The following is a 23,226-nucleotide window of genomic DNA, read 5'->3' as shown; positions in this document are numbered from 1 at the left end:
AGCGTTGGACTGATTCAGAAAATCTCAGAAGTCTCTGAATCATTCCAATAGAAACTCAATTATACACTGAAATTTCTTGAAATCAGATCAAGTCCAGTAGTTTGATGTCCTTTTCTTTTTTTTTCCCCCTTAATTGTTGGCTAGTGTTCCAAATTGACTTTTGATTCTTAAAACTATGTCTAACAGATTAGAAAATTAGCTGCTCCATCAATTAGCATTTGGGGTAAGTTAGAAGGTTAGTAAAGTATGAACAAGTACTCTGGTAATCTCAGGGTGGCAGCTTAACAGTGTCAATAAAATTGGGGTTCTGTTAACCTCGCAGAAACGACTTAGACATCCTCCATGCCACCAGGGATCCTGCGCATAGGAAATCCAGTAAAATAGGAAGGATTAATAAATGAAGATAGGAGAAAGAATGCTCCCCGGCCGTGCACCTTGCATGTTGACCATGCCTTGGGTGCCTAAAAATGATCGCCTTGCCCCCATGTAAAGACGGAAATTTCATTCGCCTAAGGCGGTTTCTGTGTCTAGGCGTGGTCACCACGCAAGGTGCACGACCAGGTAGCGTTCTATTCCCCAAGAAGATAACATCTTATTAACTTGTCATTGGACTGCGATGCCATTCATGAGGATATCATTAGGATGAAATTGAGGGGTGACTTAATGGGCATTTTTTCCCCCAATTTAAGCTGTTATTTTGCAATTTGGATCCTCTACTGCCGAGCTGCCCAACAGGACCGTGCTACCAAGACACGGTGAGGCACGCAATGACCGCCTTACCTCCACTCAGGCAAGGTGCTCGGGCAGGGGTAAGGCGGTCATTGCATGCCTCACCGTATCTTGGCAGCATGGTCTTGCTGGGCAGCTCGGCAGTAGAAGATCAAATGGTCAATATCAAGTTTCATTTTGTTGATGCATCAAATTAAGAAGTATCTAGGCATACAAATAATCAATCTATACGTAATCACATGAACAACCTAATATCCATCCATAAGCATAAAAATAAAAATTGTAACAAAAATTTTTAAAAGAAAATCTCCTTTACTAGCGTACCAAAAAATCCAAATTTCCAAAATCCACATCAAATATATGATTAAGTGCAAATTTAAAACGGATCTTGGTGGTTATTGTTTTAGTTGGTTCCAAAATAGTCTTTCGGTTTTGAAACCGTTGGGAGATCCGTCCCGTTTGGTAATTGATTTTAAAATTCAGATTTAGAATTGGACCAATAACTTAATGGGTTTCAGGCCGCGGAAAACAAACTTGTTTAGGAGAATTTTAATTATCTAATTCTAGGTATTCCTCTTTGACTTCACCCCCAAAAATTATTCTATCGGGTGGGTGGATTTTGGATCTTAAGTGTTTGCCTCACTTTTTTTTTTTTTGGGTAACAAGTGTTTGCTTTTCTTTTTTGGGTAGAATGAGAATTTATTCATAAGTAGGACGTGTATGAGGAATTTTTTTCCTGTACGGTTCCTTGACCAGTGCGATTCCCTAGTTCCTCTCACAAGAGGAGGGTGGACCCCACCTGGGCAGACTGTTCTGTCAGGTGCCCCGGGTGGATCCCACCCCCCCTCTTGTGAGAGGAACTAGGGAACTGCATCGGTCTAGATTTACAGGCAAGCCCCGCAAAGAAAGTCTATTCGCAGCGGACCCCTCACTATGTAAAGGCATCTACTCTCTTGGACATCCTATCCCAAGAGAGTAGGGGGCAAATGATACATCCAAGATTCATCGGACCAATCAGCGGTTGCCACGTGTCACAAAGCGACCCGCTCCAGAACCAAGGAGAACCAACCGGGGGTCCCACCCGGGCGCGGCCTACACCCAGGGGTCGGCCTCACCTAGGTGCGGCCTCACCAAGGCGGCGGCCTCACCCAGGTGCGGCCTCACCAAGGCGGTGGCCTCACCCAGGGGCGGCCTCACCAAGGCGGCGGCCTCATCCAAGCCCCGGCCTCACCCAGGCGCCAGCCTCACCCAGGCGGCGGCCTCACCCAGGCGGCGGCCTCACCCAGGCGACGGCCTCACCCAGGCGCGGCCTCACCTAGGCGTCGGCCTCACCTAGGTGCGGCCTCACCAAGGCTGCGGCCTCACCCAGGCGACGGCCTCACCAAGGCGGCGGCCTCATCCAGGCGGCGACCTCACCCAGGAGCGGTCTCACCAAGGCGGCGACCTCACCCAGGCATGGCCTCACACCCAGGTACGGCATCGTGGATGCAGACGTGATGTACACGGACACCGAGGCCGCTCATCTATGACCCAATCGTGTCACTATAGACTTATGCCACCACCAGGACTCTGGGCCACAGCTTAGAGGTCACGTCACCCAGACGGATTCAAGCACCAATGACGTTATCACCACACGCAAGTATCTACCCGCCAAGGATCTTTATACCACCAGGACACTCCCTCCCGCGGGGGAGATGACCAATCGGGATAGAGCCCTACTACCCAGGGCCTCTATCCACTCAACGGCACACTCGTCGTCAAACTGGGACTCTCCACACCGCCATATACTACTATAAAATGAAAGGTACACCACCCTTAAAGGGAGATAAAAACTCATACTGAATAATCACTATTCATCTGTTTGCTCAGGAGATCTAACTTTGGCATCGGAGAGCCCTAGGCCGGAACCACACCGGTTCTCTCTGTTGACCCCTTGGTCCACTTGCAGGTGACGGCACTCGCAGGACCGCTCGACGATTTCTTGACACAACAGGAGCCGAGGTTTTTGGCTGACATAAGTCTAGGAGCCAAGGAGAGGATATAGGCCATTCTATCATACTCGAAACTGACAGGCCCTCCAGGCAAGAGCATCATGAAACAAAGTTAAAAGAACATGAAAGGAAATAAGATGCCAGCTGCCGAATATCTTGTGCCAGGTTTGAGATACTGGGGGGGGGGGGGGCTTGGTTGTGGTCATTGCAGCATCTAATTAGATCTTGGCAATCAAATTCAGCAATGATGTGGTCGAATCCTTCAGAGATAGCATGAAGAAGCCCAGTTCTCAAAGCTACGGCTTCCCCCAAAATAGCATCAGTGAAGGAGGCTGGTTCGGAGACAGCTTTGAGGATCTGACCTGCATGATTCCTAAAGATGAGTCCAACTCCACCTCTGTTTTGGCCTTGAATAAGGGAAGCATCCAAGTCAGGGGGTTTAACCCAAATGTTTCCTTGTAGTATGAGGGGTTGAAAGTCCTTGGGCTTGAGTGTGGTTGGTGGGGATAATTTGTGCCTCCCAAAATTCCCGGTGAGCATGCTCTGCTGCCTGTATAATCTCCACAGGACTCCAAGATCTGGTCTTGAAGATTCTATCATTTATGGCCTTCCACAACTACCTGCCGGTAAAAGCACCTAGACCCAAGGTGAATTTACTGGTCCCTTTGTTCTAGTCCACTAGGACTTTCCAGCTTTGTATCCAGGAGGAGATAGAGAGAGGGGTTGAAGGGGGTGGGACAAAAGATAACGAGCTTCCAAACCAAGCCAGTTTTGCTAAGGGGCATTCTAGCAGAACATGGTCTATTGTTTCAAGAGAAGCACCCTAGTGAAGGCACATAGGATCCACCAGAATCTGACATCTAACCAACTCTTCCCCAGAAGCAACTCCTCGAGCACAGGCTCTCCACAAAAAATTTATGATCTTTGGGAGAGTGTGGCATCTCCATATAAGTTTCCAAACTATATCAGGAACCGGAGTTCTACAGTTATGATATGAAGTAGATGGTTGAAATGATGCCATGCTGTCCTTCAGATTCTTGAGAAGATGGTACGCTGACTTCACTGAAAAAATGCCATTTCTTGTCTCCCCCCAAACCAGCTGGTCCTCTTTGGGAAAGATACTCAGCTGGATTTTCAAAATTTCAGCTCTATCCACCGGGTCAAAGAATAGGTCCAATAAATCTTGATTCCAACATCCCCTTTCCTAATCCATAATTTCCCAGACCCAATGGAATAGGCAGCCAGGAGGACGTTGCTGGGTTAACTTAGCACTAGGTAAGGAGGGAACCCAATTAGTGTTTGCTTCACTTACTTTTGCCATTTTTTTAGGGTGTGCTTGACCATAATTAATTGCTTGAATATTAATTATTTGTATTCTTAGATATGGATATTTGGTAAGTTATATGTTTTATTTTTTAGAATTTTAGATATTACGATAATGCCCGATTAGAAATCGAAATCGACCCACCCACTATTAAACAGTTTGTTTGGAACTGATTAGATAAATAGATCGGTGTCGGTTCTGATCCCATAGGACTAGGATCGATTAAGAACCAAACTGATTACCCAGAACCAGACCGATTTTTAAGGGTTTGCAGTATATCATAAGGTTCAATTACGAATTCGGAATTGCCAAATAATTTAGTTGGCTCGCGACCTAGACAAGCTCCCCTCTGGATGGCCTGGAAATCTGGATTTCAAAATCCAAAAATCCTCTTATCATGTGCACCTGGCTCAGCTTTTCCAATTTGATCCAGTCCGTCTAAAAGGGAACGTTCATGTGGTGAGCGGCGGAATTGCGCCACAAGATGTGCGGCACACCCTTGCACCTTAGAGGTGCCCAATCCCGCTAGGATCCAGCACATGCTTAGAAATATGTGCGCTACAATCCAACGGCTAGATGCTCTCTGGATGTGCTGGGCTCCCTGGAGAGGTGCTCAATCCATCCCGCTATCCTCCAATTCGCTCGTTTCACATAATTTGACTCACATTAACGCATTTGGAAAAAGCGCGGGAACTGCGCACGTGTTAATCCTTGAAACACAACACGGGCCGTATTCGCGCCTCTTCTCCTCTCTAATCAGAGCTCCAAACTTCCCCTTTCCGTTTTGTCTGAAAATCTCTGAAAACAGTTTCTCTTTCTCTCTCTCTCTCTCTCTCTCTCTCTCCATCAGAGAAGCCCTGAAATACGCAGAATTTTCTGGAGATATACGGCGACATATTTCGATGCACCAATTTTGTGAAGGTAAACTTCTCTGCAACATTTTTTTTTTTGTGAAACCTAGTTTGTAGAGTTTTTAATGGAGATCAATCTAATTTTGATTCATAGTTTTAAAATTTTCCCCAAACAGATTCCTGTTTTATCGACAGATCTGAAATACATAACGATGGGAACTGAGGAACCTCATATTTCACGGAGGAGCCCAAGTCTGAATTTCGAAATTTTCATATAGTTTGAGCTGGAGTGATTTCATTTTAGGAAGCCATGGTAGATCTCCTCACCAACACGGAGCACTGTAGTGCAAGAGAGATTAACAGAGAAAAAGCATGGTATCTACTCGGGGTTTTGTTGAGGATAGGGCGTCCAGCTCGTCCTGGAGAACTCGCAGCGAGATGTTCTATGTTCTATGCATCGCCTGATTTTGTTCAGTTCCTCTGCTTGATCCCTGATTCGCCTCTGTTCTTGACAGATGATCTGTTTGTCACAGTCTCTACGGGTGCCTTCTCGGCTTTTGAAGAATTGGTTTCTAAGGCTCGTGGTGATTTTGTTCCAAGGGTCACGCTTAGGGTTTTTGAACCGAGGAGATCACTGGACCTTGTTTTTCAAACATATTATCGTAAGCGGAAGGGACCAGAAGCTCTTTCTGTCATTTCTTCCTATGCTAAAAGAAGACTACTTTTGCCTCCTGAAAATGGTAAATGGGTCATAGCCTCATAGGTGTATTCTTTCCTGTGCTGCTTTTCTCTTGGAGTTGTATCCAATGTGTATTGTCTTTATTCTTTACTGATAAGAATGAACTGGAAACAGATGAAAACAACCAAATGTCGTTCTCTCTAGTAAACAAGATCCAATGGGATTCTGCTGAGGTATTATGTTTATTCTCAAGCAATTCGTTTTTTTAAATACCTATCGATCTATGACCTTGGCTTATTCGTAGGTATTTTTTTTCCCGTCCATTTCATTATTTTCCTATTATGTTTTGAATTAAACCAAGTTTTTAATTGATTTGATGCTACCTTAGTGAGTTAGTATAACATAGATTCTACTGATCATATGCTTCTTAGGAGAATACAAACTTTAATGTAGACATTTAACCAAAAGTCTAAGGAAAAAATTTATATACATGGCATTGTGATGCGTTTCACTAACATGTTGGGACAGATTTATGAACTAAACCACAGGACAGAATCGCAGTGAGAGAAATCCAGGTTTTCGATCCAGAACAAAGGTTGGTCGAGTGAATCTTATAACCTGCAGACATTAGTTCCCAAATGTCAAGAAGATCCAGAACAAAGGCTGAAACTGGAACTCTGAGATGGTAAACTGCCAAATAATGACCAGACTTTGATCCCAACAGAAAATAGGAAAAGGAAATCAATATAGCAGGGGAAACCAAGTAGGAAACATGCTTTTAAAATTAGAAAGTAAAGAAATTAGAAAATATTAAGTGCAAATGAAGTTAGAAGCCTGAAGGAAATTAGAAATCAAGTAGGTTTATTGCTGTAACAGAGTGTTTTTTTTTGGTTAATACTGTAACAGAGTTTAGATTAGGCTATGGTTACAACTGGAGATTGATGGAGGGATAAAATACTTGATCAGCTTAAAGCCTTAAACCAGATCTGCCCACTTAAGAGAAGAAGAAAGATTAGATAGTTAACAGCAAACTCAAGAGTTAAAAAGAAACAGGGGCCGTCTTCTTTATTTATAACTTCCTTAACAATCACAATAATAAGAAACCCCGATGTATGGTAGGAGGAATCCCTTACAGTTTAAGCCTCCCTACAAAATAGAAACTATGTAGAACATTAAAAACAGAAACTATGGCTGGAATGTAGGACCTGTCCAACCCTTTTAGAAGCACTACTAAAGTAACAACTAAAATAGAAACTAACATCTAATTTCGTATAGACCTCGTAACCCCCATATTTGGGCTTATAGAATGGGTCCATAAGTCCATTACAACAAAAATTTCAAATTACTTTGCCCATGACCCATATAACGCATTGGGGATTTAAATTTAAATGTAACTTGAACCAAATCTTGAACCAATGGCTCAGTTTGAACAAATCCTGGTTCAGTTTTAGAGGAACTGCAGCCATAGAACATGCTGTTTTTCTAGCAGCCGCAAGCTCTTTTTTCCCCTCTTACAAGCTATGACCTGCATCACTTTGTGCAGATGAGTTTCTATTCACAGTCCACTAATTTAAGCCACGTAGAGGGCTGACATAGTTGAACTAACTGCTGGATAGCTAAATCAACCCTTAGGTTGTCTACATGTAAAATTTCATGGCCCATCACAACTATATGACCCACCCTATGATGCACTTTATCCTGTGTATTTTCAGCTGCCAAATTAGTGGAGTACTGATGTGGTGATTTTAGCTGCTGGCTATGTGGATGGTGGATATCATCTTTCAAATGTCGAGGTCAAGCTCAACCATATGGCCCACCGTGTAGTGAACCATTTCCCTTATTAATATAACTCATTAGCCATTCAAATCTTAACCAAAATTGAACTGTTGGCTGTGCCACATGGTGCAATATTTTTGCCTTTAGAACATAAACTTTCCAGTTGAGCCAAGGATGATATGGAGAATACGTCCACAAAGTTTGGACTCCGCCAAATGTTTTGTCCATGTTACCTTAGAACTACCCTGAGTATACTTAATGACTAGACTTGTTCTTTTTATTTTACATAGGTGTGAATTATCTGAAAAGTCAAAAACAATTCTAATCCTTCCTGCTTAAGAGGGGCCAACAAATACTTTCTTCCATGAATCACTTGCCCATGTTGTCCAACGTCTAAATCTTAAGCTGTACATTTTCATCATTTTGAGATGTTATGGTGTTATTATAAAGAAATGGGTGGACCTGTGAACATCCCATTTCTTACAAAATTTAGTTATATCCAAGTTTGTGAACAGCTAAATTATAACCACGATGAAACTCTTTGACGAGACACAAAATTCTGAGCTCAAGGAATATATTTCCATGTCTTAGTTTCTTAGTAATAAATAACTACAAATTCCCGAGATATATTATGTTTGTTGTAGTTTGAGTATGTCACATGGTGTATATTTCACTGATGGAACTAACTGGCAAGGGCTCACACAAGCAGTGGAGCAGATGACTTAATTTGAGTTAATTACTTCTCTGTTAGTTCGAATTTGAGGAGTACTAGAATAAACAAGAAAAGGAAAATGCATTCTAGCCAAGAGCTGACCATTGACATACTTAGAATCATATTAATCATGGTAACTCTTAATCAAGAAAATAGATGGACTAATATTTTCCTTTGGAAGAACATTGCAAAATTTGACTTTTGAAAATTTCTTTTTCTGCACTTAGATTGTTGTGGTTTATGTATCGTAAAATTTCAGGTTTATATTCCCCAGAAAGGATTTGGCGGTTGGGGCCTTTGAACTTTCTTAATCTTAGGCTGCAAGGTCTCATTTCACCATATTTCCCGTTTAGTCACCTTCCAGCAACATGTGTACCCATAGATAATATCTTCCAGGAAAAAACTTTATGAGGCTGTCTTAGGCTTGTAGCTTTGTCCTCCAGAATAAAAACCAAGTTTAGACATTTTTCTAATCAGATAAAGCATAATATTTTCCTGTTTTTAGTCTCCATCCATTTTCTCATTCCATACTGTTACACAGTCGACTCATTGTTTCACCATTATTATTGGCAACTTCTGAATTTCTTAGTTATGCAGGGACATGCTGATATTGCAGACAATATGGTCAAAAGCGTGGATGTGAATTATGATTTGTGGCCTACAGATGGGTTTTCAAGTTATGGGTTGATGAACGACGATTTAGGATTTGGAAATGAATGCAAGAAGAAATTGATTGTGCATAGGGAATTCCTCGGACTTGTACATACACCAATGTTCCAACATAGTTTTCTCGACACTAAAATGGATGCAGACATTCCTAGGCCAACAAGAATTACAGAATGTGAGCCTGATCTTCGACCAGTTCTTCTATCAAATGTAATGGAAAACTTTATGTTAGAGGACAACACTCAAAGGGAGGAATTGGACTTGAGTGGGATAAATTTTACTTTAGCATCTTGTCCAGAAGTACAGAGGCAATGCAATGCTTCAGCTGCTGGGGTTGTTACTCAAGTTAATCATCCTTGTGCAGCTGCTGTAAGCAGACCTGTTGAAGGAGCTAATGAGGCGGTTTGCGGCTGGGAGGAGCAAAATATTAGTGAATGTGCTGTTCCCCAAGCAGATCCAGAGAATGCTGTCCCACCGGATAATACTACACCAATGTTCCAACATAGTTTTCTCGACATTAAAATGGATGCAGCCGTTCCTAGGCCAACAAGAATTACAGAATGTGAGCCTGATCTTCGACCAGTTCTTCTGTCAAATGTAATGGAAAACTTTATGTTAGAGGACAACACTCAAAGGGATGAATTGGACTTGAGTGGAATAAATTTGACTTTAGCATCTTGTCCAGAAGTACAGAGGCAATGCAATGCTTCAGCTGCTGGGGTTGTTACTCAAGTTCATCATCCTTGTGAAGCTGCTGTAAGCAGACCCGTTGAAGATGTAGGAGCTAATGAGGCGGTTTGCGGCTGGGAGGAGCAAAATATTAGTGAATGTGCTGTTCCCCAAGAAGATCCAGAGAATGCTGTCCCACCAGATAATACTACACAAAAGGGGGAAATTCGTAGAAAGGATTTGGAACCAGTGAACTCATTGAATAGTTATGATTCTTTGCTAACTTCTTTTAGAATAGAACAAACAACTGCTATGGTGAAAACGCAGGCTGTTTTTCCATTATTTGAGCACTTTATGGACCTGAAGAAGCAAACAAGACCTGTTATCAAGCAAAATCCTGTGCACAAAGATACTTCACCTGTAGGATCACATGTTCTTTCTGGGTCAATAGAATTTAATAAAGCTGTTAACACTGATAAGCAGCCGGAGCAATGTAAAAGAGAGCAAAAGTGTGGCTCCACGAAACAGAAGTTAAAGCAGAATCGTAACTATGACATACATAGCAAAGAAAACAGGGCAGTCCATCCCTTAACGATATCCAAGGTAAGCTTGTGTCCAGTTATGAGAATTGTATCACATCCACATATCTGTCGGTTAATTCGGGCTGTCCCATTGTTGAGGGTTTTTCTTGCATCGGTTGTATGTTATGATATTCCTTTTATCCTTCTAGGTTTTACAATTCATAAGAATGATTGATGGTCACTCTGCAGAATCATTCAGAGCCAAAAATACTTCCAAACTTTGAATCCTTCGTCATAGAGGAAGAAGAAGGTTCAGGTATTGAAACATCATTTTTTATTTATTTATGGCTCGAACAATTTACTATGATGCAGTCTGCTAATCATTACCTCTTTTACCCAAATATGCAGGTGGCTATGGCACTGTTTACAGGGCTCGGAGAAAAAATGATGGAAGAACCTTTGCTATTAAATGTGAGATATTGAGAAGCTATTAATGTGCTTTTGACTATTTTAATTCATATATATATATTTCTCTAATATTTTAGTATCTGCAATCCAAATGCTGTGTTGTTTAGTAGATCAGTGTACTGTATCTGAGTGGAAAATAGGGACATGTCTAATATCTATAATGAAGATTTTTTTTTGCCTAAATAACTTTTAAGACATTAACAATCATACAAAGGAACGTAGATCCTTGTTAATCATGCTCACAGTTTTTGTGCTGAGACTCCAAGCTGAGTAATGAAGTATGAGTTGACAAATCCCAATTAATTCCATTGAACAAGATAAAATGAAAGTACTTTCAAGAATTAGGTAACTGCTACTAATATTGAAATTTATCAGATTCATTGCAGTCTAGGTTTTACCCTTTAACATTGTTTAGCATTTTGATTACCATAAATGGGTTCTCCATTTAAAACTTATAAACTCTATACATGTACTTTAGTGCAACGGTAAGGTTGCTCCATTGTGACAAAGTGGTCTGATGCAGGTTCATCATAGAAATTGGCTTATTTCTTTAGAAATGGGCCTAGGGTTGGGTTATATACATGTTGGGCCTTTGTTCCCAAGGGTTTTCTATGTATTAGGCTACTTTAATGAGCCTAAACTAGGGGTACATAGGTTGCATACGGGATTAGCCCAATACTTAGTCTTATTTTTGTGTTTTTAATTGAACCGGTTTAAATTGGTTGCATCCAATTGGTTCAATTGGTCTAATTTAAGTGAAGTGATCCTATTGGCTAAGAAGTTTTTATATCTTATTGGCTAGTAGGGAATATTCTTTTATTTTAAGTAGTTTAAGTTGTTTTTAAGTCATTAGGACTCTATTTTGAGTCTATTTCAGTTTCCTAGTCAATTTAAATTAGCTAATAGGTTAGGGATAGGGTTAAGCCATTCCTTTTTAGTGTCTAAGTCTATTTTTAAGTCTTCTATATAAGTTTGTAAGGGAGGCCAGCATTACATACGAATTTTAATTAATGAAAAAGCTTTTGTTTGCTGCCATAGCTGCTGCTCTGCTCTGTTGAGTGAACCTTGTGAGTAATATCAAGGCTACCTTGTGGGTAATATCAAGGTGACGGGATTGGTGGACTCCGATCGACTCCTTGCATCTTGTAGATCGGGAGGTTCTTCTTCTTCTTCAATCAAGCTTCCTCAACTTGCTGCTACTGCAGATCTGCAGATCCGGTGAGTTGTTTGTTAATTTAGTTATTCCCTTCTTCCTCTAACCTAATCCACACCCCCTCCTTCCATCAAACCTTAATTCTCCATTAAACCTGTACTCCTACCTCAACTAGGACTCCCTCATAACTTCAGATCTGTCCATCAATCCAAACCTACACCAATAGACTCCTAAAAACCTGCACATCATTATCAAATAAAACCCTAGCTCGAAACCCTAACCCTAACCCTAATTCTGCCCTATGTAGCCTAAGCTGTCCCAAACCAGCAGCCTTGTTAAGTGATCCTATTACCCTGGCTCCTAGTGGGACTATTCCTACCTAGGACTACATTATGGTCACGGTTTTGAGTGTCTGGAAACAGCCTCTTCGAGAAGTGGGGGTAGGGCTACATACATTATGACCCACCCCAGATCCTGCAGTGGCGGGACTCGGGAGCCTTGTGCACTGGGTACGCCCTATTTAAACTCTATACATGTACTTTAAATATCTTAATTTATATGTGTTTACCAGCAATAACCTGATGTTTGCAGGGAATTCACAACTAAAGCTAATCGAGACACAAAAATCTCTAGTATGTGTTGTGCAATAAATTGTTAATGGTGGAGATGTTAAAGTTTAAAGAAAGTCTAAATTTTTAGAAATTCCTGCATCATGAGAATGGTATAACTGCTGTAGATTTCTTCATAATAATAACTAAAGTTAGTTTAGTTTCTGTGGTTGGCACCGAACGGCACAAGTGAGTCAGCAACCCTGTTGGTCTCTAAAAACTCCAATTCCTGCTAGACCTAGGGAGCCAATGCATGAACCATCAATACTGATCTTTATACAGTCGGATCAGATGGGTGGGGGAGAATTGGTAGGCCTAAAATGACTCTAGAAGAAGTGGTGAGGAAAGACATGCATAGCTTAGGACTAGTAACAAGTATGGTTTTGAATAGAGCTTAATTCAGCTGATTGGAGGGAAAGGATCTGTGTAGCTGACCCCATTTAGTTGTAATAAGTTTGAGTTGAGTTGAGTTAAGAATAACTAAAATTATTTCTATTAATTACTTAGTGTTCAAAAAAGGAAACACATTAGGCAGTGCAAAGACTTCTTAATGTATGAGAACTAAGCCTCAAGGCATTAGTTGTGAGCCTGATGTTCTCTCCTTTTATCAAATGAAAGAGGTAGGTAAACAGTAAAAAATGGCAATCAAGAGAAGAATAAAAATGTGCATGCGGGCTTGGATAAGAATAGGGCTCCTCAATCATTGCCAAAGTGATTTCCAGTGTTTTGATAACCAGACCGGACTGCGTGCCTCAACCATTGGAACTGTAGGCTGGTGCTTTTACAGCTGTATCAAACCCCCAAATCATTAAGTGATCCAAAAATGGTGAAGAAAGAAGGCATTGTCAACTTCTCTCTTAATCAATATTCGAAAATTGTGATAGTAAAGTTATAATGATTTTTTTCCCCACTGACTTGAATGTACAATCAATGTACAATTAGGTCACTTTCCAGTACACTATCACTTCACATCTGATGAGAGTTGACAACTACTATTGGCTTATAATATGACTTTTCTTTTGGCTGACAGCTTGAATTGCTTAAACTTGTAGAAACATATTTGAATTAGGTTAATGCTTGGATGATTAGTTCATCTCAAGCACATTGTATTTATAACTATAATGAAATAGTAAAAATAATTACATAAGCAATGTGGGATTAAACCACATAAGAAACTAACAAATAATAAAGGAAAAAAGTCTAGAATACCCCCACGGTATTCTGGCCCAATATAACTAACACTCCCCCTCAAGTTGGAGCATATATATCATGCATGCCCAACTTGACTAAGATAGGATGAAACAGCTTGCTACTCAATCCCTTAGTGAATACATCAGCTAGCTGATCAGAAGACTTCACAAAGGGAACACAAACGAGGCCAGCTTCAAGCTTCTCCTTGATGAAATGTCAGTCAACCTCCACATGTTTCGTGCGATCATGCTGGACAGGGTTATGAGCAATGAAGATGGACAGCAACACCAATATCCTGCAATAACCCTCTAAGCCACAGAACTTCACAAATTCCTTGTGCCATTGCGCGGAATTCGGCTTCAGCACTAGACCTTGCCACAACATTCTGCTTTTTTGCTCCGCCATGTGACAAGGTTTCCACCCACAGAGGAACAGTAGCCAGAGATAGATTTCTTGTCAGGAGAACCAGCCCAATCGACATCAATATAGGCTTCAACCTTCAAGTGACCATTGGCAAATAGAAGAATTCCCTTTCCTGGAGCAGACTTCAAGTACCTCAAAATACGACGGACCGCATCCATATGAGAGGAATATGGATCATGCATGAACTGACTCACCAAACTCACAGCAATTGCAATGTTAGGGCGTGTGTGGAAAAGGTAGATTAGTTTGCCTACTAACCGCTGATAGGCACCCTTGTCAACCGGCTCACCCTCTTTCTCCCTAAGTTTTGTAATAGCTTCCCTAGGAGTATCTGAAAGATGACAGCCATGTAGCCCTGTCTCAGTCAATAGATCAAGGACATATTTTCTTTGAGAAGGAAAAATGCCCTTTGAAGATCGAGCAACTTCTATCCCTAGAAAATATTTTAGGGGACCAAGATCTTTGACCTCAAACTCACGGCCAAGAAGAATTTTCAAATCCCTGATTGCAGTATCATCATTACCAGTGATCACAATATCATCCACATAGACTACGAGAAGAGTAACCTTGTCACCAAGTCGTCTGATAAACAAAGTGTGATTAGCATTGCTCTGCTTGTAACTTGCTAAAATCATAGCCTTATGAAATCTGCCAAACCAGGCCCTGGGTGACTACTTCAAGCCATAAAGGGCACGCTTCAATTTACAAACCTTGCCCTTAGTCCTGTCATCAGAGAAACCAGGTGGAATGTCTATATATACCTCCTCCTCAAGCTCCCCATGGAGAAAGGCATTTTTGACATCTAACTGCTGAAGATCCCACCCAAGATTTGCAGCACAAGATAATAACACCCGGGCAGTGTTGAGCTTTGCCACTGGTGCAAAGGTCTCATGATAGTCAACTCCATAAGTCTGAGTGAACCCCTTTGCAACCAAACGTGCCTTGTACCTGTCCACCGAACCATCATCCTTCTGTTTAACTACAAAAACCCATCTACAACCCATTGGTTTTTTCCCTGGAGGAAGAGCCACAAGATCCCACGTATTATTTTTGTGTAGTGCTCTCATTTCTTCCAACATTGCTGTCTTCCACTTTCCATCTATAGATGCTTCCTGCCAATTTCTAGGAACCGAAACAGAGGAAAGAGAAGATACAAATGCACGAAAAGAGGGAGAAAGAGAGTTATACGAAACAAAATGAGATATGGGATGTAAAGTGTAAGTCCTAGTACCTTTACGAAGTGCAATAGGTAGGTCGGAAGGAGATGGATTACCAGGAGATGTAGGATCTGTGTCTGGAGCCGGCAATTGGATGGGTACTAGTGCTATAGTGGGATGCAACTGCCCTCTTGTGGACCTTCCCCTTGTATAGGTGATCATGTTGGAGTTGTCAATTCTCTTCTGAAATTCACCAATAGTTCTCTGGACCGGAGTCTGCTCCCCTTGAGTAGGAATATTAACAACACTATTTTCTATGGTCTCCCCCTGTAAAGGATTCCCATTAGGTGAGGGAGGAATAGCCAGAGGTTGTTGGGAGGTCTCCAAAGTAGGATGGGCAGCATCCAAGGGTGGATGGGAAGCATCCAAAAGGGGCTGGACAACAGCCGTGGGTGGTAAAGAGGGTTGGGCAGCCAGAGGCTCCTCAGGTAAAGGAATCTCGAAAGCCACATCTTCACCAGCATTCTCCCCCTGAAGAGGTGGCGAAGAATAATAAGAAAGGGACTCATGGAAAACAACATCCATGCTAACCATGGTACGGCGGGAAGGGGGATGGTAACATTTATAACCTTTCTTGGTTGGAGAATAACCCAAGAAAATACAACGGAGTCCTCGAGGTTCAAGTTTGCTGGGAGATTTAGTATCTCGAGCATAACACACACATCCAAACACCTTGGGAGGCACAGTACAGGAGGAATTACCAATTAAAACATCAGAGGGGCTACGGGAGTGAAGTACCCGAGATGGTAGCCTATTGATGAGATAGGCTGCCGTGATAACCGCATCCCCCCAATATTGAGACTGGACATTCCTCGCAAACATTAATGCTCTGGCCATTGCTAACAAGTGGCGGTTTTTCCTTTCTGCCACACCATTCTGGGCAGGGGTATCAACACAACTAGTCTGATGAATGATTCCATGGTCAGCCAAATATTTTTGAAATTGTGATTCTTTATACTCTGTTTCATTATCACTTCTCAATATTTTGAGAGTAGCCTGGAACTGAGTTTGGACCATTTTATGAAAGTGTTGAAAGCATGAAAAAACTTGATTTTTGGTGTGCAAGAGATAGACCCATGTGTTCCTAAAATGACAATCAATGAAAGATACAAACCACCGATGGCCAGAAATAGAGGGTTTACGATTAGGGCCCCAAACATCAGAATGCACTAACTCAAAACAAGAAGAACTTCTTTTATTTGAAATAGGATAATTTGAACGTGCCTGTTTGGCAGAACACACGCCTCACAAAAAAAGTCATCCTTAGTATGTAGGGTGACCAAACTAGGAAATAAATGTGCTAAAATTCCTAAAAGGGGGTGACCTAACCTAGAGTGCCACCGGTAGAGTTCAAGAGACCATGGAGTTCTGGTGTAGTGGAGAAGGTAATGGTGGTGGAGAGAAGCGGCCATCATCAAGCAGGTGCAGCCCACCGTGCACTTTACCCAATCCAATCGTCTTCCCAGAGGCCAGATCCTGAAATACACAATGAGAAGGAAAGAAAGTAACTCTGCAGTTAAGATCACGAGTAATACTACTAATGGAAAGAAGGTTAGTAGTAAAATTAGGAACGTGCAAAATAGAAGTTAATGGAAGGGAGGAAGTTCAGTTGATGATTCCCTTTCCAGAGATAGATGAAAGAGAACCATCAGCTACCTTGACCTTGTCCTTCCCAGAAATAGGAGAGTATCGATGAAACAAACTAGAGGAACCGGTCATATAATCTGTAGCCCCAGAATCTATGGTCCAAGGATGGGAGGCTACAGAAGCACAATGACCGCCAAAAGGAATACCTAACCGGGCAAAGTGTGAACCTGAATGAGCGGAAGAATTGGCAGTAGCTGATGTAGTAGAGGCAGCAGCAGCGGAAGACCTCAGCATACGTCGAAATGCACTGTAGCTCATCCTGGGATAGACCAGAGGTCGATAGGGTCGTAATGTGATCTCGGTCGATGGGCCTTGGGCTTTGTCTTGGTCTTGGTCTTGGTCTTGGCAGCCCGTTTTGCTTCAAAGTCAGCTGGTTTCCCATGAAGTTTCCAACACCTCTCCTTAGTGTGATATGGTTTGTGACATTGCTCACAAACAACAGTCCCTGTAGTAGAGTCACCAAGAGAAGCAGTGCCAATAGGTGTAGGAGTGATGGGGGCAGCAGCCTTGAGAGAAGATCTGTCAGTAATAGGAGGATGTAACATGGCAGCCCTACGGTTCTCCTTAGAAGAAACCAATGCATAAGATTGTTCTAGTGTGGGAAAAGGTGTATGGCCCAACACTTGAACACGAATGGGATCATACTCCATATTCAAACCAGCTAGAAAATCATAGACTCTGATCTTGTCCACATGTTTCTTATAAGGGGCAATATCAGCAACTGTAGAGGGGTGAAAATCAGAGTAATGATCCAACTGTTGCCACAGGCTGCGGAGAGAAGCATAGTAGTCCGAAACAGAAAGGTCTCCCTGAGTAGTGTGAAGGGCCTTCTTTCGAATTTCATAAACCTGGGCATCATTGCCAAGCTGTCCGTAGGTCTCCTTGCAAGCAGCCCAAATCTGGTCGGCAGTATCTAGAAGAAGAAAATTATGCTGTAAAGCTGAAGTCATAGAGCCTATGAGGTAGGACATGAGAACACCATTATTGGCCAGCCACTTAGTCTGATCAGGGCCTTTATCACTAGGCTTAACAATAGTGCCATCAATATGGTCAGTGAGGCCACGGCCAGCAATGGCAAAGGAGGCTGATCTGGACCACAGAAGGTAATTTGAGCCATCCAGTTTGATGGGGTTAGGTGGAAAGCTGTGATAATCTGTCTTGTGATTGCCATCATGAACAGAAGTAGCAGTAGAGTTGGTAGAGTCACCCATACCGGCAGCAGAGAAGGCCAAACAACTTCAAGTAAAGGCCCAAACAAATAGAACCAGCAGCCAAAAAGGAACCTTGATCGATTATGGTTTTTAGGGTTTTGAACAAAACCCTAAAGTGATGGAATCGATGGATGAGCCTAGGCTGCAATAAATAATATCGAAGTGGCTGAAAAACTGAGGTAGAGAAGTCCTTAATAAGAGAAACACATCTGCAGAAAAATCAGATCCAAAAAAAACAGGTGCAGCAGCCCAATATCGATAGAATTAGGGTTTAAAAAAACCCTGTAATGATGAGATCGATCTCAAGGTCTTCACACACCAAAAAACAGATCTGTAGAAGCTGATATAGCTGTCGAAGGAGCCCTTATAAGTGAAGAAAACACCTGCAAAAAATCAGCAACAGTGGGCAGCAATAACCCTAAGATCGATAGATGTCAGGGTTTTGAAAAAAACCCTGAAAATGGAGGAATCGATCTCAAGGAAGTCTTCAATCTTGAGGAATAATTTCTGAACCAATAAAACAACAATTCTGCAGCAGCTTCTGGTCTTCAAAGAGAGGAGAGGAGCCCTTGTATCTGATGTAGAAGCAATCTCCAAGAAGGAACTGAAGAACCAATATCGCAGCAGTGTTGATTGGAGTCTATCGAACAGAATTATAAGTCATAAATGAGGTAATGGGGGCAGCAACTGGATCGCATGATTACCTCATCAGTGCTGCCCTATATGGGAATGAAGAACAAGGGAGAAGAAGGAGAGAATTAGAAGAGAAGAAGATCGAGAGAGAGAAGAAGAACAAAAACCGAGAAAAATTGGTGTCCCTAGTTCGAAATCTGCTTTGATACCATGTAGAAACAGATTTGAATTAGGTTAATGCTTGGATGATTAGTTCATCCCAAGCACATTGTATTTATAACTGTAATGAAATAGTAAAAATAATTACATAAGCAATGTGGGATTAAACCACATAAGAAACTAACAAATAATAAAGGAAAAAACCCCAGAATACCCCCACGGTATTCTGGCCCAATATAACTAACATTGGTATTTCCATTGGATTTCTAATTTTTAATTTCCAAATTTTTGCAACTGAGTATTCAGAAAGCTGTTAGCCCAATTGTGCCAGTTCCTTCCATTCATTTGGCTTGGGCCTTGCTATAGGTCATTCAACAAATGAAACTCGGGTTTGGAGCATAATTTAATATTTTATTTTAGGGAAGGTCGAGTAGTGGGTCAATAGGTTGATCTAGAACAAACAATGGTTCCATATAAACACCACGTAATGTCTTAATTCTGCAAGACTGGCAATTTTCTCATTTTGTAGAAATAATTTAAATAGAAGAAAATCCTTGATGGTGAGATGAACATTGCAGCTTGTGACTTCAGATGCTATTGGATATCAATCTTGTTATTTCTTTAGTATTGCATTGGTGGTTTCATGAGTATATTCAAGATCTTATAACATCTTTGGAGAAATATCACAACTGCTTCCATTAAAAAAAAAAGTCTCATATTACATGTTAGAAAGTCTCCATAAAAAAATCATACCATAATGCATGGTTTTGATTCTGCAGGTCCTCATGCAAATGCTCACATACATCATGTGAACAATGAGCTGAAGATGTTGGAGCGATTTGGGTAGGGATGCAAAATATATTGGGTATCTCATATATAGTCAAGAACTTATAAATTTAATCTGTAGTTTCTTTTGATGCAGGGGTAGGAACTTTGTAATAAGGTATGAGGGCTCTTTCAAGAGTGGAAACTCAGAGTGCTTCATTCTTGAGCATGTTGAGCATGACAGACCTGAGGTAATTATTGAATAGCTTGCTAGTTAACTTTGCTAATCTTCCCTCTCATCTGTTCTTACCTAATTTGTAGGTACTTAAAAGAGAAATAGATATATTTCAGCTCCAATGGTATGGTTATTGTATGTTCAGAGCCCTTGCAAATCTGCATAAGCAGGTAGGAAATCTTGCAGTCTTGGTTAACTCATTTGCTAGCTTCAAAAGTATTCTTTTACCTTATATTTTTGTTTTCACAATTTGCAGGGAATAGTGCATAGAGACGTTAAACCTGGGAATTTCCTCTTCTCCCGTAAACATAACAAAGGTTACCTCATTGATTTTAACCTAGCCATGGTCAGTGCTATTTTTCTTGGTTGCTCTAGAGCCCCTTAAATGTGCTCTTCTAAGCTTATTTTCTCTTGATCAGAGTGTGATGTATGGCTCCCTTGGTCCTTATATTTTGCAGGATCTACAGCAGAAGTATGGCCACAGTAGTAAGTTCCTTATACTTTTTTCCTTTTCTACCCCCTTCCTTGCCCCTTTTCTTTTGCTTTGTTTTTTCAATGGTGTCACAATTTGGTATAAATAACTAGAGCCTTCTTTCATATTTATCTAACTCATCTCAACTCAGCTAAGCCTTGTCCCAACTCCCAACTCCCAACTCATCTACAATTCGATCCTATTTACCTTAGCATTCCATTTGAACTCACATTTTGTTATTAACTGGAAACCATCCATATCTTTTCTCACTACTCCCCGAGTCATTTTCAGTCTACACCCTCCTTATTCTTCTGACTCCTCTAATCTGTACCATATCACTCCTTACCGGTGCATTTCCTTAACTAGTCACCAAAAAGGATCAGGGTTGATTACGTGTGCTTTTCTGTGTTTTGTGTTCATGCATGTGTGCCTACCCTATGAACAATATATTCTGATGATTAAAATTTGCTTTTCCCATGTCTTCTAAGTTCATGCTTTCTCATAAGAAGAGTAAAGGTTAGAGTTTTGTTTTTCATGATCAGGCAAATCAAAGACAAGCCATAACATAAACTTCGATCACGTTCCTATTCCCAGTACCAAATCTGCTCTAATTACCAAAGATAGGAAAGTGCTGAGTGGTAAAGTTTGGGAAGCTGTCAATCGAGAAGCAGAAAAGGACACTAAGACATCTCTTGAACACAAGAAATTGAAAAAGAGGGCTGATGTTGGTCATCCAAAGGCCCACCCTGACTTGGGTAGTAGAACTATATTCAGAAGCCAAGGTGCAGATGGCTCTGGAGTAACCTCAACCAAGGATGCAACAAGCGCTAGAACTCCTTCAGCAGAGAGGTTGAGGGAACCCCTTCCATGCCATGGAAGGAAGGAGCTGATCAGTCTGGTGCAGGAAGCTATGCAAAGTCCGAATCAAGATGCTGTAGGCATTCCAGGTTCTCAAAGGAGGAGGGTAGCTCCTCCTCCTGGGAAAGTGGAAGGCAAAACTGTTTACCTGACTCCAATGCCTCTTCACTGTACTGGTGTTGCTGGTGTTGGCTTATTAAAGAATAAAGGTTTGTCTTGTCTCCTGTATTAGATAATGGAAGTACTTATTTTAATAGTTCTATCTTTTCTAACAAATACAGACCATGGTTTGCTTGTCTTTAGGGGATGGAATACATAAAAGAGAAGGTCCTTGTGTTGGAACCAAGGGTTTCCGGGGTCCAGAGGTAACAAGGCATTTGCCCTTTGCATGTGAATGTAGTGATCTTTACTTTAGCCTAAATCTTTACTGTTCTTAAACCATTGATGTTTGGCACACATCTTTATCATCACTATCACAGTATCACAGACATATGGTTGTGTCTATCTTAAGGACAATTACAGTATTATGAAGAAAAAAATTTGTATATAAAAATAAAGATCAACTCAACTTCATCATACCAAACCTTATCCCAAATCATCTTCCTATTTCACAATCATCAGTAAATAAGCAGTTCACTTGATTATACGAGAGAAGCTAAGCGTGTTATAACAGATAACAGGTCACAGAAGAGAAAAGAAATGAGGTTTAGGAAAATAATGGACCTTTCAGGAAAGGTAAAAGATCACTTGGAGCTTTCTTGATGTTTTGGACAGTGCCTAAAGGAATGCATTTGGTTTTTTCACACTTTTTCATCCACATGCATTCTTCCATTGTCTTCTGATTATATGTGATGGAGCATCATGTCATACTAACATTCAGTCTTATGGGGTTCTCCAACATTGGTCATGGACTCATAGTATGTGATAGGGATATCAGAGTGACTGACCAAGTCTTTACTTGTTCAAGTAGGCTATGGAGCTATTCTGACATACAACTTGAACATGCAGTTAAGTGGTTACCAACTTTCCAGAGTCTTCTCCCCTCGGGAAGGAGGGCTGTTACTTCTTGAACTTGACTATCCAATAAAAAACAAAATCTGTCGTACGGTATCTGGTTTAATATTTCCATTGGCACTATCTAGGTGATTGATTTAACTCAAGTTTCAGAAGTGTCTTGATATGCTTGAGAAGTTCGTTGAAATTGGTTCATGGGGGTCTTCCATAGTCACCAGCACCAACAAATATCTTATACTTGATTTGCAACGATTTTTTATGCATGCAAACATGTCTACAACACACACACATGCACAGAGATACAGCGCTATTAAATGAAAAGTGATCACAGTATTGAATGACTTGTTCAGGTCTTGTTCAGATCTGCTCACCAAGGCTTCAAAGTTGATGTGTGGTCTGCTGGGGTAACCTTACTTTACCTGATGATTGGAAGAACACCATTTGTTGGTGACCCTGAACAGTAAAATCTTTGCTCTTGACAAACAGATAAATGCTAATTTTTTTATTCCTCAACTCTGTTTCACTGACCGCACTGTTCATCAGCAGGAACATAAAGGATATTGCAAAGTTGAGGGGCAGTGAAGATCTATGGGAAGTAGCCAAGTTGCATAACCGAGAATCCTCATTCCCCGTGGTACCCATTACATCAAATTTTGTTTTATGTGATTTTTGAACAACAATGCCCTATGTTAAGAAGTGTGCCTTTTTCTTCCAGGAACTGTTTGATATACAAGCCTTACCATCGATAGGACTGAGGGAGTGGTGTGAAGTGAACACAAAGAGACCAGACTTCCTTGAGCTGATCCCCAGATCACTCTTTGATCTAGTGGACAAGTGTTTGACTGTGAACCCAAGACTGAGGATCAGTGCAGAAGAAGCTCTGAGGCATGACTTTTTTGCCTCATGCCACGAGAATTTGAGGAAGCATAGGCTTCTTAGGCGAGGGCCTAGCTTGGACTCGGGAAGCCCCTGCCTTTCAACTAAACAAGTGTCAACTGCTCTGTGATAGTTTCAGTCTCACATGGCAAGTCTAATTGGAGAGCTCTTGAGGTCAGCTCAGTCCCAACTGACATCAATTGTAGTACTAACCTTTGTTTTTCATTTTTTGATTGTAGAATATTGTAAATTGTTAATCTCAATCTCCCATTCTCTCTCTCGTTTGAGTAAATTGTAAATCCCAGTGGCTTTTGTTTCGTAATTAAATTATTGCATGGAATTTTATTTTTTTGGGGGGGAAAGTACAAACTTGAAGCC

General features: G+C 41.2%; 2 protein-coding genes across 2 annotated transcripts; both read left to right on the top strand.

Moving 5' to 3' along the window:
- Positions 1-4,777: 4,777 nt before the first annotated feature.
- On the top strand, positions 4,778-9,329 carry LOC122665953. Its single transcript, XM_043862075.1, has 4 exons — positions 4,778-4,965; positions 5,091-5,807; positions 8,660-9,130; positions 9,261-9,329. Exons 2-4 carry the CDS (start codon positions 5,640-5,642, stop codon positions 9,327-9,329), a joined length of 708 nt encoding a protein of 235 aa, XP_043718010.1. The 5' UTR covers positions 4,778-4,965; positions 5,091-5,639.
- LOC122663667 (cell division cycle 7-related protein kinase-like) lies at positions 9,272-23,080 on the top strand. Its single transcript, XM_043859283.1, has 13 exons — positions 9,272-10,000; positions 10,168-10,234; positions 10,327-10,389; positions 19,408-19,471; positions 19,551-19,644; positions 19,715-19,798; positions 19,885-19,974; positions 20,087-20,114; positions 20,643-21,167; positions 21,262-21,323; positions 22,323-22,432; positions 22,519-22,606; positions 22,688-23,080. The coding sequence occupies exons 1-13, from the start codon at positions 9,329-9,331 to the stop codon at positions 22,976-22,978; spliced, it is 2,238 nt and encodes a 745-aa protein (XP_043715218.1). The 5' UTR covers positions 9,272-9,328; the 3' UTR covers positions 22,979-23,080.
- The last annotated feature ends 146 nt before the right edge of the window (positions 23,081-23,226 follow it).

Source organism: Telopea speciosissima, chromosome 6 (genome assembly GCF_018873765.1).
Source record: "Telopea speciosissima isolate NSW1024214 ecotype Mountain lineage chromosome 6, Tspe_v1, whole genome shotgun sequence".
NCBI classification, from domain to species: Eukaryota; Viridiplantae; Streptophyta; class Magnoliopsida; order Proteales; family Proteaceae; genus Telopea; species Telopea speciosissima.
This window is presented reverse-complemented; position numbering and strand designations above follow the sequence as displayed.

Bases quoted from the DNA above. Each gene is read 5' to 3' on its own strand.
- LOC122663667 (XM_043859283.1), top strand. From the start codon at position 9,329: ATGGAAAACTTTATGTTAGAGGACAACACTCAAAGGGATGAATTGGAC. The intron at 19,645-19,714 runs GTAATTATTGAA...CCTAATTTGTAG, and splicing joins TTGAGCATGACAGACCTGAG to GTACTTAAAAGAGAAATAGA. The intron at 22,433-22,518 runs GTAAAATCTTTG...GTTCATCAGCAG, and splicing joins TTTGTTGGTGACCCTGAACA to GAACATAAAGGATATTGCAA.
- LOC122665953 (XM_043862075.1), top strand. From the start codon at position 5,640: ATGGGTCATAGCCTCATAGGTGTATTCTTTCCTGTGCTGCTTTTCTCT. The intron at 5,808-8,659 runs GTATTATGTTTA...TTAGTTATGCAG, and splicing joins TCCAATGGGATTCTGCTGAG to GGACATGCTGATATTGCAGA. The intron at 9,131-9,260 runs GTTTGCGGCTGG...AAATGGATGCAG, and splicing joins TTGAAGGAGCTAATGAGGCG to CCGTTCCTAGGCCAACAAGA.